The following is a 22,914-nucleotide window of genomic DNA, read 5'->3' as shown; positions in this document are numbered from 1 at the left end:
TGATTACAGGAGACGAATGATAAAAGCTGGTGAATGACAACAGCAGGCATGATTAGATAGAGTGGGGTATGCAGAGGGGTGGTGGGTGTGGAGAAATCAGCATCGGTAATGAGACAGGAAGCCCAGGTCCCGGTTCAGTCCAGGTTGATGCATTGTCTTGAGCTTCATTATCAGTTGTAATTCAGCAGTTTCTCTTTCTAATCTATCTTTGAAATTCCTCTGCAGGATAACTGTTACTTTTAGGTCAGCAACTGAATTTTCTGTAGGGGAACTGACGGCTGTAGCCTGGAAATCAGTTATAATTTCAGGAGCTCTCCAGGCACCACCTGGAGGTTGGTAACCCTAACTCCACCCCTACTGATCTTCAGCCAAGTGAGGACAATGGGAAGCAGTAGGAGAACCAAGGGACACTAACAAAGAACAGCTCATTAAAGAAAGAGCTGGCACCCAGAAAGGCCCTGCTTCCTGTTTCTCCTCCTCCTCTTCCTGGGGTGCTGTGCTGGATGGGGAATGGCAGCCAGGCAGGCAGGCTGGCTGTGAATCAACCCCAGTAGCCTCCACCAGACTCCCTGCTCCTCTCTGCCAGGTGGGCAGTCATGGTGCCTGGAAGAAGCTGCTCTGCTATTGCTTTCTGGTTGCTGTGCCTGCCCGCAACGGGCTAGGGAAGGAGGTCAATGGCGGCGGCGGCAGCCTCCAGGTGCCATTTCTCTGCTGGGTGGTGCAGCAAACCGTGCCTGAATTGCGGCCACTGTGGGGGAGGGCTGGCTTGTCACCCCTCCAACTGGGCCAAAGACGGGTGCCCTGGACAATTGCCTAAGTCTGCCTAGCGTAGGGCTGCCTGCCTCCAGGTGATGGCTGGAGATCTCCAGGAATTATAACTGATCTCCAGGCCATATAGATCAATTTCCCTGGAGAAAACAGCTGCTGTGGAGGGTGGGCTCTATGGCATAATACCCTGCTGGGGTCTCTCCCTTCCCCAAACCTTGCCCTCTCCAGGCTTCACCACCAAGATCTCCAGGAACTTCCCAACCTGGAGCTGGCAACCCTTGGGTGGACCAGCTCTGCCCGAATCAGGCTGCAGGTGCTTCTCCAGAACAGAAGAGAGCTTCCTTACGTCCAGCTACACATTTCTCTCTTTCTCTGGTGGGCTGAGCATGGGGAGCAATCCAGGGAGAGTCAAAACACTCACCGGGTCATAAACGAGTGCCTCGCGGTAGCTGCCGAACAGCAGCGCCTGTGCCCTGAGGAAGGCTCGGGCTACGCCATCCCCAGTAGATGCCGACTGCTTCTTCAGCTGGTACTTCAGTAAGGAGATCTGGAGAAGTGAAGAAGATCAGCTCAACTTCAAACTTAAGTGCTTTCCACACAATCTCAAAAGGGTGTTAAGAACAACATTTGATTTATATACCGCCCTTCAGGACAATTTAACACCCACTCAGAGCTGTTTACAAAGTGTATTATTATTATCCTCACGACAATCCCTCTGAGAGGTGGGTGGGGCTGAGAGAGCTCTGAGAGAGCTGTGACTGACCTAAGGTCACCCCGCTGGCTTCAAGTGGAGGAGTGGGGAGTCAAACCTGGCTCACTAGATTAGAGTCCTGCCACTCTAACCACTACACAAAACTGGCTCTCAGTCCAATCTCACCAAACTGTTCCCCAATCACACTTCCTATTTCGTGTGAAACACAACCATCCTCCAGTATTACATCTTTTCCCTTATCTCAGCGCCAGCGCAGTGAGTGTGTTCTTGGACACGTTTGTTTGTTCATTTATTTATTTATATCGCACCTTTCTCACTGAGACTCAAGGCGGATTACATAGTGTGAGATTAGTACAATTAGTGGCAAGGACAAGGGCAGGCATTTCCATACAGTGTCAAGAACATTTCCATAAACAATGTCATAGGGTAAATGAATACTGTTTCAAGAACATTTCCATAAACAGTGTCATGGGGTAAAAGAATATAAGTTTACAAAGATATAGTATTAGCAAGAATCCAGTATGGGGTTGAGAAATTGCTGAAACAGAACATAATCAATTCTAGGACTTATGTTGAACAACATAAAGCACAGGTAGGATATAGGAGTACATATTTAAAGCAACAGATAATATGTGAGGCAACATAATGGTGAAATGTATGGTTTCTAACTCATTAGCGAAACATCTGGGATCCCTTTCCTACAATACCACCCTCTTAGCTGAGAAAAAAGGCCTTTTTGAATAATTCAGTTTTGCATCGTTTGTGGAAAGCCAGGAGGGTGGGGGTTCACCTGACCTCCTGAGGCAGGCCGTTCCATAGGGTAGGGGCCACCACAGAGAAAGCCTGTGTATGGGCTGCTGCTGATTTCGCCCATGTACAGACCGGCACCTGCAAGAGACCTTGTTCAGATGAGAGAAGCTGCCGTGGAGGGACATAGGGAGGGAGGAGGGCCCATAGGTATGCTGGACCAAGGCCATGAATGGCTTTGTAGGTAATAACCATTACCTTGAACTGAGCACAGTAACTGATAGGTAGCCAATGGAGTGACTGTAGGATGGGTGTGATGTTCAAGCTCCTGCTCGCTCCTGATAATAGTCGAGCCGCAGCGTTTTGCACCAATTGGAGCCTCCTAGTTAACTTAAATAGGAGACCAATGTATAATGCATTACAATACTCAAGTTTTGATGTTACCATAGCATGGATCCAGGTGGCCAGGTTGGCCATTTCGAGATAAGAAGCCATTTTCCAGGCTAGAGTGAGATTGTAGTAAGTGTTTTTTGCAGCTGCCTTAACTTGTTTTTCTAGTAGTAGTGCTGGATCCAGTATAACCCCTAAGCTCTTAACCAAGTCTGCAAGGGTCAAACAAACTCCATCGAAGGTGGGGAGTACAATGTCCTTCAAGATCTCTGACTTCCCAACAAGCATCACTTCAGTCTTGTCTGGGTTCAATTTTAATTTGTTATTTTTCAGCCATTTTACTACGGCTATCAGGCAGCGATCTAAGATTTCTACTGCATCCTGTGGGGACCTGGATAGCGAGATATAGAGTTGGGTATCATCTGCATATTGATGACATCCAACTCCATAGCTGTGAATGAGTTCTCCTAAAGGTTTTACATAGAGGTTGAATAACATGGGAGATAAGATTGTGCCCTGCGGGACCCCACAAAATAATTCCCATTCTGGAGATAGCCGATCTCCAGTGGCAAGCCTTTGAGTCCGTTCCATGAGAAGTGATTTAAACCAGTCCAAGGCACATCCTTTGATGCCCACTTCTGTTTCTAAACCCTCAACAGGAAGGCATGGTCTACCGTGAAGGTGCCCTGAGTTAGTGACTGATTTACAGTAGATCTCACTGGTTCACTTATGTGATCTTTACTTGATTTTAACAGCCAAGATGGGCAAGGATCAAACACACAAGTATTATATTACATACTTAATGCCTGAACTGAAGACCTGAAAAATACCAAAATGGTTTGAATCCCTTGCATACCAGAAAACTGTAATGTTCAAACACTGGTAAAAAGTTTCAAAGGGTTAGAGGGCGCTCTCCTGTTCTCCAGCGTTATAGATGTTTGTAGAAAAACACAGGTAACAGGGTAGTACTGGAAAAAATGGTTTAGAAAGCTACATGGGTAAAGGTTTAGGGACTGTGATATGTATGACTGTGTATAGCTTACTGCATGTTGCTGTAAGTAGGATCTTACTATGTAATTTTTAGCGTAATTTAATACATCATGCTAATATTTATGCTTTGCGTCAGTTCTGTTTTCAGATTTCTGGTTGATTCCAGGTTTCTACAACACCCATTGTGTTGTTTATTGTATTGTTTATTGGATGTCCCGTCCTGTTGATTGTATTGCCTTACTCTGGGTAATCTCCCTTGAGTTCTAGTGAAAAAGGTGGGCTATTGATAATGTAAATAAAATAAATAATTAATAAAAAGCAAGGACTTTTTATGGACACAAAGATTTTCCAGTTTGTTTAAAAGGAAAGTTCAATGCTCAAAACCAACAGTGCAATCCTATGCAGAGTCATTTTCCCATGTCCTCACCCTTGTGCAAAATTGCGCAAAACTCACAGAACGACGCCGTCTTCATGGTGCAATTTCTGACATCATTGCGCCATGAAACGGAATCATGATGGAGTGACGTCAGATATTGCGCCATGAAGACACTGTCGTTCCGTGAGTTTTGCACGATTTTGCATGAGAGTAAAGATGTGAAAACAGCCCAGGTCTACACAGGATCCTACTCAAGTCCACTCAATGGGACATACTCCCAGAAAAGTGACTTTAGGATTGCACTGTAAATTAAATCAAAATAACCGTTGTGACTGGCTGTGAAGACATTGTCAGGTGAAGAGCATAAGGAAGCCCCTGAGCAATAGGGAGATATTAAAATATCTGCTATAAAATAAACATTTTATGAAAACAATACGAACTACATCACTCGGGAGGTTTTCCAGGTCCTGGAAGGGTGATTCCAATGTGTTGTTGTCAATGTTCAGAATGACGACATCTTCCAGGGCTTTGCTCCTCACTCTCTATGGATATCCAAGACAGAATCGAGAGATTATAATGAGCATACTGGCAATCTCATCTATTAGGAAAACAAAATCCAAGCAGTGGTTGTTTTTGCACGTCTTTACCCTCGAGCAAAATCACACAAACCTGGTGCCTGGTTCATTCCTAGCTTTTGGGATCCCTAAACACATATTTTTAAAAAGTTTAAAAATATGACAAATGAAAAAGGGAACAGAAGATGATGGAGATGAACTGCGTCCATGGTGTTGGCAGGAGCAATTTGGATTCTGAGACCATAGACTATGTCTTCTTGAAGATGGCCTGCTAGCACACGATTGACGCCACTTGTCAAGGACAGCACACTCCTAACACTGTTTACACAGAAGTAAAGAAGCTAAATATGAGCAGTCAGTGTGATGCTGCAGCAAAAAAAGATGAACGCAATCTTGGGCTGTATCAATGAAGGCATAACATTCAGATAACAGGATGTCATTGTCCCACTATATACTGCATTGGTCAGGCTCCACCTGGAGTATTGTGTGCAGTTCTGGGGGCCTCACTTTAAAAAGAAAGTGGGTAAATTGGAACAGGTGCAGAGGAGAGCAACCAGGATGATTGAGGGCCTAGAGACCAAGCCCTGCGAGGAAAGACTGGGAACGTTCAGCTCAGAGACATGATTGCTCTCTTAAAGAGTGTTTAAAAGGCTGTCACTTAGAGGAGGGAAGGGAGCTGTTCCTGTGGGCAACAGAGGAGAGGACTCGAAACAATGGGTTTAATCTACAGGATGGAAGGAACCAGTTGGATGTTAAGAAAAACTTCTTCATGTTAAGAGTAATTCAGCAGTGGAATTGGCTGCCTGGGGATGTGGTGGGTTCCCCCTCATTGGCAGACTTCAAGGAGCGGCTGAACAAACACTTGTCGGGGATGCATTAGACTGTTCCTGTATTGTGCAGGGGGTTGGACTAGATGGTCAGTAAGACCCCTTCCAGGTCTATGATTCTGTGATTCTATGAAATCAAATTAGGGCACCAAAAAGGGTGAGATATAATTTGATTTTTTTTTATTTAACAATTTTTTCCAGCCTTTTTTGGCCCCCTTTGAGCTTGAGTCCCTAGACAAACAGCACTCCTGGCCTCCTCTCTGATTAACCCTGGCACCAAATAGTATAAACACTTGAGCCTGCTTTGTTTCTCCCCTATGAATGGCAGGGAATTGCAAACTCACCTCCATGAGGCTGGTATGGACTCCAATGAGGTAGGGCATAGGAGCACTGTAGAAAAAAGACAGGGGGTATTTATTTATTTACGTCATTTATAGTCCTCCTTTCTCACTGAGACTCAAGGTGGATTACATAGTATGAGATTAGTATCAAGGACATTTCCATAGAGTGTCAAGGATATTTCCATAAACAATGCCATAGGGTAAGTAAACACAAGTTTACAAAGACTGAGAGCCAAAACACACGTTAAGAACTACACGTGGTTGCGCACGTGTCCGCGCTCCCGTCTGTTTCGGCCCGCCCGTGGCTGTTTCAGAATTTCGGCGCGTGTCCTGCCCGCACCAGACCTGTGATTGTGTGTCCGCGTCTGCACGTGCCCCTCCTGACGACCAGCGAGTTCCCAGAACAGAGCGGCTATTTTTACCATCCCGGGGGCTGTGGACCTCTCAATGACTGCTAGATGGCGCTATTGCCTGCAGCTTGCGAGCGAGCAGGTGACGCGCAATGGACTGGTCCGGGGGCCTCCAACGCGGGCCTCAAAAGATTGGATGACTGTTTGGCTTCGTGTCAGAGATGGCCCCCCTGGCTCCCCCCCGCACTCCGGGATCTTGCCCGGCTGCCTGAGGGCTTCGAAGCGGGGCGGGGGGCCCTGTCCGTTGGTTGGTGCTTGTCCACTGGGGGAGGGCATGCCTTTGACAAACACAGGCAAACACAGACATGTCTTCACTTGGGGAGGGGGGAACATGTTTGTGAGAAACACACACGGGACTGTCCGAAATCCCAGGGCCCGCCCAGGGCTTGGGGGGAGTGCACGGGCGAGGTCTAAGACATGTCTGTCAAAAAAAATTTTCTTGCCAAAAATCCAGGGGCGCACTGCCCCTGGTGCCTCCGGGTGGACCCCATCACGGCTGCGTCTGGTTTTCCGTTCAGAGGCCCCAGGAATTAGGGGGGGCTTGATCAGCTCTTGACCTGCCGCATTGACCCGGTCGGTGTCTCCGATTCCCGCTTTTTCGGCTACGACCAACCAGCTTTCGGCCTCCGCGTGGTGCAACGCAATTGGCTGTGCAGTTGGTTTGCCCGCGCAAACCCCCGCAAACTCGTGAGGCTTCCCCTGCCGACCAGACGTGCCTCCGCCATCGTCGCAAAGCATGGCGGAGTGGGTGCCAAGCAACTGGCGTGAGGAGTGGGCGGAGCAGGCGGCCGCGGCCATGGAGGAAAAGGGGCTGACGGAGCACGAGCGGGAGGCGGCGGAGGAGACCATGGTGCCGTTCCGCCTGGAGTCGCTGTTCCCTGACCGTGTCGATCTCGCCCACACGGTCCGCAGGAACTTGACCGCTGTTGTGGAGGACATCGAGGTCGACATGGTGGAGAAGGAGTTTCTGGGCGAGCGACCACGAAGTAAGTCTTGTCAAGAAACGAGTGGGCGGCGGCCCCCGGAAGCTGTTCCTCGATGGGTGCAGTGTTCTGCAGCGGGCCCAGGAATGTTCCACCTTTGAACTCCAGGAGCTTGGGCAGCCCAAACTATATTCTCTGTTGGGCGGCCCAAGCTCTATTGCTCTATTCTCCTCTGAGGCCTAGCCTAGCGGCTTGCAAGCCGGCTCTGTTCTCCTCTGACGCCTAGCTGGCCAAAGGGGGACATTGGCCTACGGCCGCACAGCGCGGTTAGGAGCCACGGGATTCTAATCTGGAGAACCAGGTTTGAATCCCCACCCCTCCACTTGAAGCCAGCTGCATGGCCTTGGGTCAGTCACAGCTCTACCAGCTGGTATTTGGCTGGTCAGCACTCCAAAGTTAGGTTCTCCTCTGAGTTCTAGAAATCCTGTCTGCACCCAAGTGTCCCACAACCTAGAAAAGCATTTCTATTGATTTCAGTAGAAGCCGGGCTCAGTGCACAGTACATTGCCTGCATGGTTCTACCTCCTGAAGCAAGATAGAGAGCTTCCAGTGTTCAACCTTTTGTGTGCATTTTGCTATATAGGAAGTTCTGGAGTGTGGCATGCTATTTTAGCATCTACCATCTGAAGAATGTGATTGAGATCACAAGATTCTGCACTTTGGAAAGAGGTTAGGTAAAGGACTATGCAGCAGTACCAATGCAGGTTTTATATGTTTTTTATACACCCAACCTCCAAAAGGAGAACTTTTAAAGAGCTGATTTTTTTGTGCTTGCTCTTAACAGGATTGAATAAACTGTGAAATATTAAAATGATATCTAATGGTTATAATGATTATGGTCAGCAATTGATGGTGATACAGAAGTGAACATAAACAAAAGGTTGCAGCTCTGCTTGTCAGAGGCAATATTACATCAACAAACCGACTGTACAGCCGATTGTGTGGCGCCAGGCGCAGGCCGAGCTGCCAGAGAGCTGGGAAACACAGCGCTCATGTTTGAGGATGGTACGCACAGCTGGAAGGCTTGCTCTGTTCTCCACTGAGGCCTAGCTGGCCAAAGGGGGACATTGGCCTGCGGCCTCGCAGCGTGCCCGGGCAAGTTCCACTTCTATACTCTGGGTGCTGGGGATAGGTCAACAAAAGGTGCTGGCGAAGGCTACTGGTGGCTCTTGCCAGGGAGAAGGGACACACGGCTCGCATGTTTGGGGAGGGGCCGCACAGCTTGCGGGCTTGCTCCCTTCTCCTTTGAGGCCTAGCTGGCTAAAGGGGAGCATGGGCTGGGCCAGCAGCGTGCGCGGACACGTCCCAATATGACCAACAAGAGTCCAGCGGATATGCACGCTGTGTGTCCTGGTGCAGCCTGGAGCGGGGAACTGTCAGGGAGATGGGACGCACATAGCACTCATGGTTGGGGAGGGTCCACATAGCTTGCAGGCTTGCTCCTTTCTCCTCTCTAGGCCTAGCTGGCTAAAGCGGAGCATGGGCTTGGCCGGCAGCATGCCCGGGCAAGTTCCACTTTTGCACTCGGCATAGGTCGGGCGAGAAGCGTGTCCAGACAATTTTACGGTCAGTAGAGAAGCGGGCCCGGTCATCCCCCAATATGACAGAAGAGGTGCTGGGGAAGGCTGGGGGTGGCGATTGCCAGGGAGAAGGGACACACGGCTTGCAGGTTTGGGGATGGGCATCACCAATCGATTGAAATTCCTTAATCGTTACACCGCCTGTCTTTCAGCCAGTGACACCGAGCGACGGATGGAGGCTGTGGGGTTGGCCCATGAGAGAATCCAGGCACGCCGGGACCAGTTTTGGAGTAAGTGGCTAATGGCGGCCCACTGGGCGCTGCGAGGTCACTGTTGGGTCGACAGAGGGCGCCTAGATGGGGGCTTTGGTCGGTGTTTCCACAATGCTCAGTAGTATGGTTGGTCGGGGCAAAGACTGCTTATTGCATTCCAATTGGTTTCCCGCCAGCAGGCCCCACTGCGGGGAAGGAAGAGGAGGAGGAGGAGGAGGAGATTGACCTGCTGGATGGTGGGATGTCTCCTGCCGCCTTTCTCACGGCAACTCAGCGTGGAAGACCGCACGCACCCGAGCAACTCCGCGAAGAGCCTGGGACTTCGACCCCGCGTCCACCCTCGCCAAAAAGAGTGAGGGCATTCTCGCGTGTCCCGAGCTTTGCCCAGGTGCTTGGCCGTCGAAGGGGGGGGCCGTCTGGCTCGATGGACAGTTGAGTGAATGGACACAGGGGGCCTGGGGTTCCCGCCTGCCATGGTGAGCCCTGTCTGTCGGCAAAATAAAGCTTTGTTTAAACTTAACAGGCTCCGCACACTGAATACACATGTCCTGGATCCGGAAACGGGTTGCGCTTTGAGCAGGTCTGCATGTTTTGGGAACCCATTTTCTGGGATAGTCTTTAAACAGAAGGTGCTGGGGAAGCCTGGAGGGTGCTCTTGCCGGGGGGCTGGAACACACACACAACTTGGATTTGGGGGGAAGGGAGGCTGAGGTATAACGTTTTCTGGCTCAATATTGACACATGAGGTCCAGGGCACACCTGGGGGGTGATCTGGCCAAAGGGCCTGGAACCAGCACCCTGGATTTGGGCGGGGGGGGGGGGGGAAGGAACACAGATCTGGCAGGGCTGCTCCTTTCTCCGCTGGGCCATGGCTGGGAAGAGCCATGCACGGCCCTGCCGTGTCTCCACAGGCAGGGGAGGCCTGGAGCAAACCCTTTTCTGGCTCAATATTGACACATGAGGGGGGGCAGGGGGGTTTGGGGACTCCTTAGCCAAGTCTCCCCGAAGTGGCCTGTGTCCTCCATGTTGAGATCGGGGGGGGGCAGGGAGGGAGAAGCAGGACAGGACACAAGGAAGATTTGGAGAACAGAGGCCGCGGCTGGCCAGTCGTACAAATTCAATGAGAGGCTAGTGTTTTCTCGCAGGAGTGATCTGAAGGACAAAAGAGAGGTCCCCAGGGCGCGGCCAGGGCATGCCTGTCGCGGAAACATGTGCAAATCTGGCCAAAGGGCCTGGAACCAGCACCCTGGATTTGGGCGGGGGGTGGGAAGGAACACAGATCTGGCAGGGTTGCTCCTTTCTCCTCCGGCCCATGGCTGGGAAGAGCCATGCAAGGCCCTGCCGTGTCTCCCCAGGCAGGGGAGGCCTGGAGCAAACCCCTTTCTGGCTCAATATTGACACATGAGGTCCAGGGCACACCTGGGGGGTGATCTGGCCAAAGGGCCTGGAACCAGCACCCTGGATTTGGGCGGGGGGGGGGGGGAAGGAACACAGATCTGGCAGGGCTGCTCCTTTCTCCGCTGGGCCATGGCTGGGAAGAGCCATGCACGGCCCTGCCGTGTCTCCACAGGCAGGGGAGGCCTGGAGCAAACCCCTTTCTGGCTCAATATTGACACATGAGGTCCAGGGCACACCTGGGGGGTGATCTGGCCAAAGGGCCTGGAACCAGCACCCTGGATTTGGGCGGGGGGGGGGGAAGGAACACAGATCTGGCAGGGCTGCTCCTTTCTCCGCTGGGCCATGGCTGGGAAGAGCCATGCACGGCCCTGCCGTGTCTCCACAGGCAGGGGAGGCCTGGAGCAAACCCTTTTCTGGCTCAATATTGACACATGAGGGGGGGCAGGGGGGTTTGGGGACTCCTTAGCCAAGTCTCCCCGAAGTGGCCTGTGTCCTCCATGTTGAGATCGGGGGGGGGGGGCAGGGAGGGAGAAGCAGGACAGGACACAAGGAAGATTTGGAGAACAGAGGCCGCGGCTGGCCAGTCGTACAAATTCAATGAGAGGCTAGTGTTTTCTCGCAGGAGTGATCTGAAGGACAAAAGAGAGGTCCCCAGGGCGCGGCCAGGGCATGCCTGTCGCGGAAACGTGCAAATCTGGCCAAAGGGCCTGGAACCAGCACCCTGGATTTGGGCGGGGGGTGGGAAGGAACACAGATCTGGCAGGGTTGCTCCTTTCTCCTCCGGCCCATGGCTGGGAAGAGCCATGCAAGGCCCTGCCGTGTCTCCCCAGGCAGGGGAGGCCTGGAGCAAACCCCTTTCTGGCTCAATATTGACACATGAGGTCCAGGGCACACCTGGGGGGTGATCTGGCCAAAGGGCCTGGAACCAGCACCCTGGATTTGGGCGGGGGGGGGGGAAGGAACACAGATCTGGCAGGGCTGCTCCTTTCTCCGCTGGGCCATGGCTGGGAAGAGCCATGCACGGCCCTGCCGTGTCTCCACAGGCAGGGGAGGCCTGGAGCAAACCCTTTTCTGGCTCAATATTGACACATGAGGGGGGGCAGGGGGGTTTGGGGACTCCTTAGCCAAGTCTCCCCGAAGTGGCCTGTGTCCTCCATGTTGAGATCGGGGGGGGGGGGCAGGGAGGGAGAAGCAGGACAGGACACAAGGAAGATTTGGAGAACAGAGGCCGCGGCTGGCCAGTCGTACAAATTCAATGAGAGGCTAGTGTTTTCTCGCAGGAGTGATCTCGCAGGTCGCGCCCCCCCCCGGTCGGTGAAAAATTCATGGGGACACCGGCGGCCGCCAGCGCGGTTCCCACCCGTCGGTCTCAGCAGACGCGAAAAAGGGAGGCGGGCCGGGCGGGCGGCGATGCGGGGCTCGAACAAGGAGTCCCAGGGCACTAAGCAGGCCTTCCTGCTTGTTGCTCTACGGGACTCCTGTGCGGCAGCCCCCTCTGATAGCATGCATATTTCGGCTGCGACCTTCGGGGAGGGAATTCAGGGGGGGGGAGGCAGAGCGCATCTTAACATCGGATGACTTCACCCTTGCATCGCACAAAAGGGAAATATGAAGGACAAAGGAGTGGCGCTTGGGGCGCGTCGAATACATGCCTGTCGCGCAAACATGTGCAAATGAAACGGCCCGCAAACCAACTTGGGGCCCTGAGAGGAGAACATGCAAAACCTGCCCCCACGGGGCCTGTCGCGCGCCCATTGAATCCCACAAACGAAACCTGCTCTGTTGGAACCAGGTGCCAGGTCGCTTATTCATGGTGGAGCCCCGCGGCAGGCCTCACCGGAAACCCTCCGCCACTCTTGGCACAAGGCAAATCTCTCCTGCAAGTCCTATAATTGTGCCTCAAACACAAAGTCAGGAGAACAGAAACGGCAGGGGGGTTTGGGGAGTCCTTCGCCAAGTCTCCCCGAAGTGGCCTGTGTCCTCCATGTTGAGATCGGGGGGGGGGGCAGGGAGGGAGAAGCAGGACAGGACACAAGGAAGATTTGGAGAACAGAGGCCGCGGCTGGCCAGTCGTTCAAATTCAATGAGAGGCTAGTGTTTTCTCGCAGGAGTGATCTGAAGGACAAAAGAGAGGTCCCCGGGGCGCGGCCAGGGCATGCCTGTCGCGGAAACGTGCAAATCACACTGCCTGCACAGCAACTTGGGCCCCAGAAAAAAAGAAGTAGGCAACGCGGGCCAGGCAAGGATCGAACGGGGATCACAATGGACTCAAAGCCATCCCTCTTGCCGCGCGCCCATTTGATCCCCCGAACGAAACCTGCTCCGTTGGAACAGTGGTGGGGAAAGTCCTCCCCCTGCCCCGAGAAACGGCAGGCTGGGAAGGAATATGCAGATTTTTCCTATTGTGCACGCCTATCCGCCCGGTACTGCCGGTATTTAACCGGTGTGCGCCCCGAAAAGTAAGGCTTTTCAGCCCATAACCGACCAAGCACCATCCCCTCGTCTTCGCCCGATGCTGAAACTTGGCATCCGCCACGCAGCGTCGAGCACCCGTGACCTGACCGCAAGAGGGCTGGGATGGAGCCTGTGGGCGATAAAACCGGGAATATGAGGGCGACTTCTTTATTCAGAGCCAAGTTCGACCGCCGCGCAATGTGGCGGTTTGGTGAGAGCCCCGTTTCCACGTGGAGCAGGGTTTCTCGCGAGCTCGAAAAATGCTTGCGGTCATATGCCCACCCATGAACTCAGCTTCTGCTGAGACGATACAACACTTAGGGCCCCCGCGGGGGCCCGACAAAACAGTGACAAAAGGAAGGGCGCAGACAATGGGCAAGCCATCACCATGAGTAGGCCTGGGTGGGGAAGTCCTGTGGGTGGAGCGGAGCCTGGATGACTGGCTGGCCAACCCGCTTATTCGTATGTAAATTGAGAGCAGAGAGCATGGGAGCAGAGTAGCTGCAATGGTTGGGCGGGCGCCGGGCAGGAGCAGGCACAGTCAGCACATTCTTTCCCCGCTGCAAGCACACCTGGGCTTTCGCAAGGCTGCGGAGAGGCTGGATTGCGGTTTGCCTTGGCGCCCACCATGACTGAAACGTCACGATCGCTGCGTGGTGTGCTGGCGGCGTAGTCGCCACATCTCCATGGGCGCCGCCGAAATCCCACATGGCCCTGCTGCCACACTGTGGCCGGCAGGGTGGTGGAGGGCCCCGATTCCACGTGGAACCGGGACTCTCACCATTGCACTCCTTTGTGGTTAAATTTTGTGCGGCAATGCCCGGACCAGGCCGGATTAGACTAAAGATCCAATAGCCTGGCCTTCGAATTTGGCTCTGAATAAGGGAGGGCCCTCACGCAACCCTCCCGATCTCTTGGTAAAGGACATTAGCAGAGCACCAGGCATCCTGAAAGGCGCACACAAAGCGAAGCCCAGTAGGCTGTATGTGCCACCCCCAGTAATCCCAGCTCTGTGTCCCTGCTCCCAGGCCTGCCAACCAGGGTCCCCTCTGTATTATTCCCCGGAAAATATCCCAGGCGTGTGCTCCCGCTCCCGGCCCAGAGCACAGTCAAGGCTCCCCCCGGGCCCTTCCTGTGAAAACTCTCCCTGCAAGCAGCTTCCAGATTTGCCTTTAGTGAGGAGTCTGCTGGTTTTCCATGTCACCAAATGTGGGAGATTCTGCCCAAAGAAAATATGATTTCCTCATGCAGTTGAGCCAATTCTTTATAGTTGTTTTATTAAACCAAAATGTCACATGCACGCGCACACACACACACACACACACACACACACACACAACAGTTTGCCGCAACCCTATGAGGGGGTCATGTTTAATTCAGGTGACCAAACAGCGCAATGAACTCATTAGGTGTTATAAAGAGTGACTGCTAGATATTTATCAATGGTATATAAAGTTTCAGGAAATTGTTGGAATCTAGTGAAAGCCAGACTAGAAGCAATTTTGGGGTGGGGTAATTTTAAGAACGGCTACCCAGGAGCTGGACTTTGCTTAGCAAGAGACGATTTTAAACATCATTATAGGTTGAGACACATTTTGGGGTGAAGTCTTCCATGATGGTTTTTTTTTTGTGTGCCTCTTTCCATTTGTATGCACCGGTCGGAATGGGACCTGGGGATAGGGAACACACAGCAAACCAAACCCGGGGTATGCCGTGTGAGCCCCAACTCGAAGCGGTTCCCGCCCCCAGGCCAGAGCAACCGCCAGGCTGCAACAGCACGATCTCTTGAAAAATAAAAGTCAGAGCATGTAGAGGGTTGCCCTAACTCCGGTCAGGCGGGCGGTCCAAGCACCAGCCAAGCCTCTAGAGGCCCCTCCCCGGCAATAAACAAAAAAACCGCGAACGTGATGGGTCGCCCAGGATCGAGCGAGGATCCCCATGAGCACAAAACCGTCGTTCTATCCTCGTGTCCATGGGGTCCTCTGCCTAAAACGGCACCGAACGGCACCAAAGAGCAGTCCTTCGACCCGGCCACCCTCCCCCGTGCTCGCCCAAACACACAGATGCTGTCCCTCCGCCCGCCTCACCACCATCCCACCCCCCCGCCCTGGATAGAGACACACAGTCTGAAACCGGCTGTACCGGTCACAGCTTTATTGGATTATCGGCCATGCTGGAAGTGCGCACTTATGGCGGCACGAATCGATACTGCCCGCGCGGTAAGAGCGGCCTCGGACCAGGGAATCTGCGGCCGCTCATCCGCGGGCTCCATCAGCGGCTCGCGCGGGAACGGCCCGTAAACGATGTCCCCGCGCGAGAGGCAAATGTTGTGAAGGATGCAGCAGGTGGTGATTACCGCGACCATGAGGCGCTCGCTGACAAGTAGGGGCCGCTGTAAATAAAGCCAGCGATTTTTCAGAATTCCGAACGAGCGTTCCACACTCATGCGCGCCCGGCTCAGTCTGTAGTTAAAGCGCTCCTGGGCGCGCGTTGATGGCGCCGGATAGGGCTTCATGAGCCAGGGCCGAAGAGGATAGGCGGGGTCCCCGATGATTACCGGGTCGAATGTGACCCCCTCCAGAGTGACCGGCCGCTTCGGGCGACGGGCGCCATCCTCGAGTCTCTTGAAAAGGGGCGAGTTACGGAGCACACGCGCGTCGTGCGCCCTTCCCGGGAAGCCCACAAAAATGTCCAGGAATCGTGCATCGCTGTCCACCACCGCCTGGAGAATCATGGAGCAGTATCCCTTGCGGTTGATGTACTTGTCCCCAGAGAAAGGCGGAGAACGGATCTCGATGTGTGTCCCGTCCACGGCGCCCCAGGCATTGGGGAATCCCCTCTCCTCGAACCCGGAGATAATGTCCTCGAGGTAATCGATGCAGATCCACTTCTCGGTCAGCTTTGCAGCGATGAGCTCGCAGACCTCGTCGAATATCCCGCAGACGGTAGAGACGCCACGGCCAAATGCGGGCAGTGTCGCGGAGTTTGTGGTTCCCGTGGCAAGCTTCCAGATGGTGATGGCGATCATCTCCTCGGGAGGGACTGGGTCGCGCATGTGGGTCGTCTCGCGGACGAGATCTTCGCGAAGCTCCCCAACAATGTACTCGAACGTGGCACGTCGCATTCTGAACTGCTGCAGCCACTGCCCGTCACTGAACTCGTAGCGCTCCCACCACGGCCACCAGTGAGGGCATGCCCGGGGAAGCACCCATGCCTTCCTCGGCGGGAAAGCAACAATGAAGCACTGCGCCATCTCCTCCACGGACGCAAGTGTTGCCACCAACTGCCGCAGTCTTCTTCTTTGTCGCGCGCGGCGGCCGTTAACTTCCTCTCCCAGCCGCCTCCCGAGCAGGGCCACAGTGTCAGCTGTGGCAGCCGTAGAGCGGATGACCGACCGCGCGAACAAGGAGAGCGCGACCGCAAAGGCACGGAGTGTTTCTCTCGGCGGCTGGCCCCTGCTGCTCCTCTTCCCGTGAGCGGGCGCCATGGCGTGACGGCGACCGCAACGGTTCCCGCCCCACAACGGCCCCTTCTCCTTAGACGTCCGCCCCCCCGCCCCCTCGTGACGTGGCCGACACTGTCCAATGCCGCGCGAGTGTGACGCCCAGACGCTCTCGAGCAGCCGTCTCTTGCAGCGAGTCGACAGGCGATTGGTCCCCTGCCGGCCACGTCAGCGTCGCGCCCCCCTCCAACTTACTGTAAAGGCAGCCCGAAACTGACCGCGAAGACAGCCGTTGACGATCGTTTGTTGCTCCCGAGCCCAGCAAAGGACACCCAGAACGGCCAACCGCAACATGGACTCCACCGCGCCTCCCGAACCCGCAAGCAGTCTGCCTCTCTTGATCACCCTCAGCACCAGCCCCACGTCCTGCACCGGTGCCGGACTCTCGGTGGTCCCGGCGGCCCGAGGCAAGAAGGCAAAGGCCGCCCCCTGGTCTGACGAGGAAACGAGAGCCCTCATCCAGATTTGGGGGGACGACGCTGTGCAGAGCAGGCTTTCCGCAAGCTACAGGAATGTGAGCCAGTTCCAGTGGATCGCGAACGAGATGGCGGCCAGGGGTTTCCCCAGGGACTGGGAGCAGTGTCGTGAGCGGGCGAAGACTCTGAGAAGGGGCTACAAGGAGTGTGTGGACGGGAACAGTCGTTCGGGACACGGGCGGAGGGTTTGGCCCTTCTTTGAGGAACTGAACCGGTTCCTGCGGCTGGAGCAGGATCTGGTGGTGCCACGGGTGATGGGCACTGGCGTCCCCCCAACCGTCGTTGACCGGCGTCGACGTTCGGCCAGAGCCACTGAGGGGGAACCGGAGGGGGATACCGACAATGTGGCCGGCGTTGGAACGGAGGACACCGAGGACACCTTCGAGGAGCCCGCCGGCGATTGCCTCCCAGAACGATCTGTGGCAGCAGCGGCCGGTGACCACTCCGCGGCAGAGACCGTCGGTGAGTAATGTCCCGTGGGCAGTTGTGCGGTCGGGAATGCGGGGTGCCTGCGGGAGGGAGGCCCCCATCTAACACCGTCTCCCTCGTTCTTCACACGCTACCCAGCCGACACCACGGCCGCCGGGACACGCCGTCTGTCTCCGGCGGAGCGAATGTCGAACCTCCGACTTCGGCGCCGGGAGCGCCCGCACAACGAGGCGATCGTGTGCATGGAGGCGACTCGGCGTGCGGTGGAGAAAATATCGTCGGAGCTGACCGACTCCTGCGCAGTGGAGAAGGAGGCGCGGCAGAGTGAGGCTGCTGACCGAGGCGAGCAAAAAGAACTGTTTAGCCGGGCGGTTGAAGCGGCAGAGCGCCAAGCAGCCACGGCAGAAAGCTGCATGCGCGACATGGTGCGCCTCCTGGAGAGGATGGTCTCCGCGGTTGAGGCCCCCGCTGCCCCACCATCAAGCACTGCCGGCCCCAGGGACTCCGCAGACGGTGAGGCCCCCACAGCCGACGCTCCCGACCACGCTCCCACGGCGGATCCCGCCGCAGATGAGAACCGGCCGCCGGAGCCGCCCGCTCCACGCCCAAAGAGGTTCCGTGTCCGGGCCGACCCCGAACCCCTTCCTAGGGGCTACCTGTTTGCAAAAAGGCAGCGCTGCCCACCACGACGCTACCGGCTGTAGGGTGTATGAGGCCCCTCTGCACCGGGGTCTAATCGTCTGATCGGGCATTCCTATTAATGTGTTTTCCCAATGTTGGGGGGGTTACTTTTTGTTTCTAACCGGTGTCGGCTGTGGGGCGGATTTCGGACGCATAAGGGTGGGAGCTTGGGCGGTGGGAGACGCCGGCCTTTCGAGAGATCCGGCCGGGGAGGGGTGGCGGCCAGTTGTGCCGGTCACGGTCCACGGGGGTTGGTTGGGGGGCGGTTGCTTGTTATCCAGCACCACCCTCGTTGACTTGTGCTCCAGCACTTCTAATGTTCGCTTGAATTGAGTGCACCATGTTTTTTTTCCTGAATAAAGACACTTTCACGACCGCTTTGCTTGTCTTTTTAGCAAACACTGGGGATTGGTAAAGGGGAACAAGTTTTTCCTCCCTTTTACATTCACTTCGCCCCACCCCAAACTACGCTGCCTCACCTCCTTCTGCAAGGAAGCGCGCCCTCCCCCCCCCATTCCCTGCCCATTTTATCAGAAAACAATACATGTAAAGTTATGTTTCCTACTTCGCCGAGGGAACGGCCCCCTTCCCGGCCATGACATAAGCCCGAATAGACCCGTTGCCCTTGGCGGGGCACCGCGGCCAGTGAACAAGTCGCCCGCTCACTGTCATCGGTGCTCCGCGTTCGAATCCGCAGTGCACACACGTGGATGATCGCAACATTCAAGCAGTCATCCACACGTGTGCACTTTTATCAGTCGCCACCCTGCACCGTGACGGCCCCCCCCCCGGGCCAGTGAGGGAACGCGGTTGGGAGAATAAAGAGCAAGCACACACACCGACCCCCAAAAGCCCCATCACGGGGTGATGTGATGGCTTCCTCGGGCTCATTGCCCATTGGCTCCTTTCCCGTTTATTTGCCCAATGGTTGCCACTTTTAAGCTGCAGGAAACATTTTTGGTTCACTTCATTCCCGCCCCCAAATTCCCGGCAATCCAAACAAATGTTTTGCAGACCCTCCCACCCCCCCAAACCGATTGGACCTTTCCCCCCGAGGCCACGCCCCCCCATTCCCCGGGGTCTCTGTTGGCCGAGGCCGCCCCCCCCTTACAGGGCGAGAGATAAGCCCGAATAGCACCAGCTACCCTTAGCGGGGCCCCACGGGCAGTGCGCACGGCGCTCGCCCACTGCCTATGGCGCCCCGCGTTCGAACCCGGTGTGCGCATACGTGGGCGATTGGAGTACTGATCAACCGACCGCGCATGCGCATTTTGTCCTTTTCCCCACCCAGGCACCCACCCAGTCCCACGAGCCCCCCCTTTCCTGACGGAGGTCCACCCATGCCCCCCCCCTGGTGCCCAGCTTGGCCCTAGAGGAGAAAAGAGCAAGCTTGCAAGCCGCGTGTCCCGTTCCACAAACATGCAGGCTGCATTGCCGCACCCCTCGCTATGGGTGCTATGTGTGCCCCCTCTGCCAGGCACCCACCCAGTAGGCCTCAAAGGAGAAGGGAGCAAGCCTGCATGCCAAAGATGGGTGCTATGTGTGCCCTCTCTGCCTGGCAAGAGCCAGTAGGCCTCAAAGGAGAAGGGAGCAAGCCTGCATGCCAAAGATGGGTGCTATGTGTGCCCCCTCTGCCTGGCAAGAGCCACCTGAAGGCTTCCCCAGCCCCTTGTCCCTCTCAGCTTGGGACATGTCCAGGCACGCTTCTCGCCCGTCCCACGCCAGGCACCCACCCAGTAGGCCTCAAAGGAGAAGGGAGCAAGCCTGCATGCCAAAGATGGGTGCTATGTGTGCCCTCTCTGCCTGGCAAGAGCCACCTGAAGGCTTCCCCAGCCCCTTGTCCCTCTCAGCTCGGGACATGTCCAGGCACGCTTCTCGCCCGTCCCACGCCAGGCACCCACCCAGTAGGCCTCAAAGGAGAAGGGAGCAAGCCTGCATGCCAAAGATGGGTGCCATGTGTGCCCTCTCTGCCTGGCAAGAGCCAGTAGGCCTCAAAGGAGAAGGGAGCAAGCCTGCATGCCAAAGATGGGTGCTATGTGTGCCCCCTCTGCCTGGCAAGAGCCACCTGAAGGCTTCCCCAGCCCCTTGTCCCTCTCAGCTCGGGACATGTCCAGGCACGCGCAGGGTAGTGTGGCCCCTGGAGGTGGGGGGTGGGGGGGGGTCTCCTCACGAAACGACTGTAAACAGGGATACAAGAAACATTTATTTACAACGCAACCGTGCTTGAACAAACCCCAATCACAGCAGGCTCTCTTTATGAGTGTGCACCGTCACCCGCCCCCCCCCCTCCCCAGCAGTGTGGCCATGTCCCGGCGCATGTCCTGGACCGCTTGACCAATAGCCGTGATCTCCTCCGCCATCCTGGTCACCGCCGCCTCGGTTCGGTTCACTGCAGGAGAGAGCACAATGAGAGCCACGCACCCGCCATCCCGGCAGCTCACCCCATCTCCAGTAATGGGTTCCCTCCCCCCCCACCTGTCTCCATTGGGGAAACATAGGACAATGGATCTTGCCGGCACGGTGATCAATACCGCGGCCACCACATAGCCACAGATCTTCGCCGTCGCCAGTGGCCCAAAACCCTGATGGCCCACCCGCCTCTCGAAGCAGAAATGGCACCCCGCTTACACACTCTGAGGCAGGCCTCCACCGCGACCTGCCCACGCACTGCTATGGGCACAGCCTCCCGCTCCAGCTCTGCCCTGCGCCCCTCCTCCCGCGAAGTCCCCGCGCTGGAACCGGATGAGTCTGTGCCGGTACAAAACGTTATGTGTTCAGGGATTTCAAGGGCGGGCAAAAGATTCACTTCTGCCAACGCCAGGCCCATCAAGCGCCCTGGCCGCGGCAGGGGGGGAGCCCTCCCCCGCCCTCATCCGCACATCCGTGTCACACCTGCAGACCCACCTTGCTCCATGGTTGTGGCGGACTCAGGGCGGATCGGGCTATCCGCCACCACTCCGGTGGGCGATGATGGCGGCGCACGGAGGACAACCGCGCCCGGCACCTCCTCCGCCTCCTCTCCACTGGTCACGGATATGATCTCTGCCCCGTGCTCCTCCCCTGCAGAAGAGCAAACAGTCAAGACACAGAGCTCCAGCGCCGCGCTCCCCTGGCCCGCCAAGCCGGCACACCGCGCACTTTTTTGTCCCCCACCGGCAAAGGGGGCGTGCGAAGAAAGTCAGGGCCGGCGCAAAGCGCGCAAAGCGGAAAAGCTGCTCACCTCTCGGCTGCTGTCCCGCCGCCGCCAACCGTTCAGACTCCTCCTGAAGGCGCTCCATTGCGCGGTGGTGTGGCGGTGGTCGGAGCTGACCCCCCTGGCGCCAGCGCAGGAAGCGGTCCCGGAGCTGGCGGAACTTCCCACGGCATTCCTGTGGCGAGCGCGCGACGCCCGACACCGCCAGGCCGCGGGAGAGCGCCTTCCAGGCGTGCGGTGCACGTGCCCGCGCCCCGCGCATGAGCTCCCCCGCGTAGCCCATGCGCAGGATCGCTGTGAGCAGCATGTGGACCTCGAACCGACGCCAGGGGCTGCGCGCTCGGACACGAGGCGGCATCGCTCCACGCTGTGCGGCGCGCTCGCGTCTGGAAGGACTGTTATATCCCCTCGGCGAACGGTCCACAGCCACACTCCACGCACCCCGAGGGGATGCGGAACACATCAATCATCACGAGGCGCCCCGATTCGGCAACCCCAAGATCCGCCCCCACCACAAAGAAAGGTGGATTGGACCATCCAGGGAATTGAATGTCAGCAAAATGTTCATTGGGCGGACATGCAGGCGGGGAGCCGGCCCTCAAGACGTAACAGAATCGGCGGGCACAGGACCGGGGAGCCCAGTCCTTCAGGCCAGAGACGCCAACAGGTGTCTGCACAGCCGTGGGTCCTGCACACATGCGGCCAGTCAGCGTGTGGCGGGCTCTGGTCATGCCGGGTGCAGGACCTGCCCGCTGCTCTTGGGGCTGGCACCCCGCGTCACTTCGAACAGCCCTTTCAGCAAACCCCAACAAGCGTCGGCAAACCCGGACAGCGCGCATAGAGTGCTATGACGCGATGCCAACTTATAGTGACGATCAATGCATGACGCCACCTGCCGGCCACTTCAGGTGCAGCAACTGATGGCCTATTTCTCGGCCATTTTCCTGTGAGCATGCGCCAAGGGAAGCGCGTCACAGAAGTACAGCCGAGAACCCGTGGACGGTCGACCGCGAACGCGTGTAGGGGGGGTGCCGAAACACACGGGCAGCACGTGAACAGCAAAACCCGCTGGAGACACGTGTAAGTGCAATCGCGTGGACGGCACGTGAAATGCGTCACGTCTGTTTCGGCTCATAGCATTAGCAAGAATCCAATACAGAGCAGAAGAAATGCTGAAACAGAACACAAGCAATTCTAGAACTGACGTTAGACAACATGAAGCACAGGTAGTACATAGGAGTGCATATTTGAAGCAACAGATAACATGTAAGGCAACGTAGTGGTGAAGTCTCTGGTCCTTAACTCATTAGCGAAGCATCTGAGACTTGATCCCTACAATATAGCCCTCTTATCTGAGTAAAAAGCTTTTTTGAGTTATTCGGTTTTGCATTGTTTGCAGAAAGCCAGGAGAGTGGGGGCTTTCCCGATCTCCTCAGCCAGGCCATTCCGCAGGGTAGGGGCCACCACAGAGAAAGCCCATGTACGGGCTGCTGTTGATTTCGCCCATGTGCAGGCTGGCACCTGCAGGAGACCAAGTTCAGATGAGCAAAGCTGCCCTGGAGAAACGTAGGGAGGATAAGCTTCAGATATAGGGCCCTTGGGCAAGATGCTGTCAGAGGGCTGACCTCCCAGTACCATTTTGCCTCTGCACCCTTGATGCAGCTTCTAGGGAAAAGGCTGTTACATCCAGTCAGCCCTTCCCATTTCATATGTTTATGAGCCCGATGCCTACATGATCAGACCAAAGATTCCCACCACTTGTAGGCGTGGGAGATGACCGCCGAGGGGGACCTGCTATAACAAGAAAGAGAACACCACATGGCCCGCACACACTCTACAGCTGAAATGGAGGCAAGGGGGGAAACTGGAT

At 55.9% G+C, this 22,914-nt stretch overlaps 1 protein-coding gene and 1 long non-coding RNA gene across 2 annotated transcripts in view; both read right to left on the bottom strand.

The window, feature by feature from the left end:
- DENND1C (DENN domain containing 1C) overlaps positions 1–22,914 on the bottom strand; it is a 70,902-nt gene that overhangs the window by 24,728 nt on the left and 23,260 nt on the right. The window contains exons 12-14 of the mRNA XM_055003219.1: positions 5,730–5,775; positions 4,424–4,525; positions 1,190–1,315 (exon numbers count right to left, since the gene is read on the bottom strand). Coding sequence (XP_054859194.1) covers positions 1,190–1,315; positions 4,424–4,525; positions 5,730–5,775 — 274 coding nt within the window. The remainder of the gene's footprint in view (positions 1–1,189; positions 1,316–4,423; positions 4,526–5,729; positions 5,776–22,914) is intronic.
- Positions 20,151–20,957, bottom strand: LOC129345978 (uncharacterized). The gene is made up of 3 exons (XR_008598667.1): positions 20,756–20,957; positions 20,480–20,599; positions 20,151–20,240 (listed from the first exon to the last, which is right to left on the bottom strand). It is a non-coding gene; the product is annotated as an uncharacterized LOC129345978 (long non-coding RNA).

Source organism: Eublepharis macularius, chromosome 19 (genome assembly GCF_028583425.1).
Source record: "Eublepharis macularius isolate TG4126 chromosome 19, MPM_Emac_v1.0, whole genome shotgun sequence".
NCBI lineage: Eukaryota > Metazoa > Chordata > Lepidosauria > Squamata > Eublepharidae > Eublepharis > Eublepharis macularius.
This window is presented reverse-complemented; position numbering and strand designations above follow the sequence as displayed.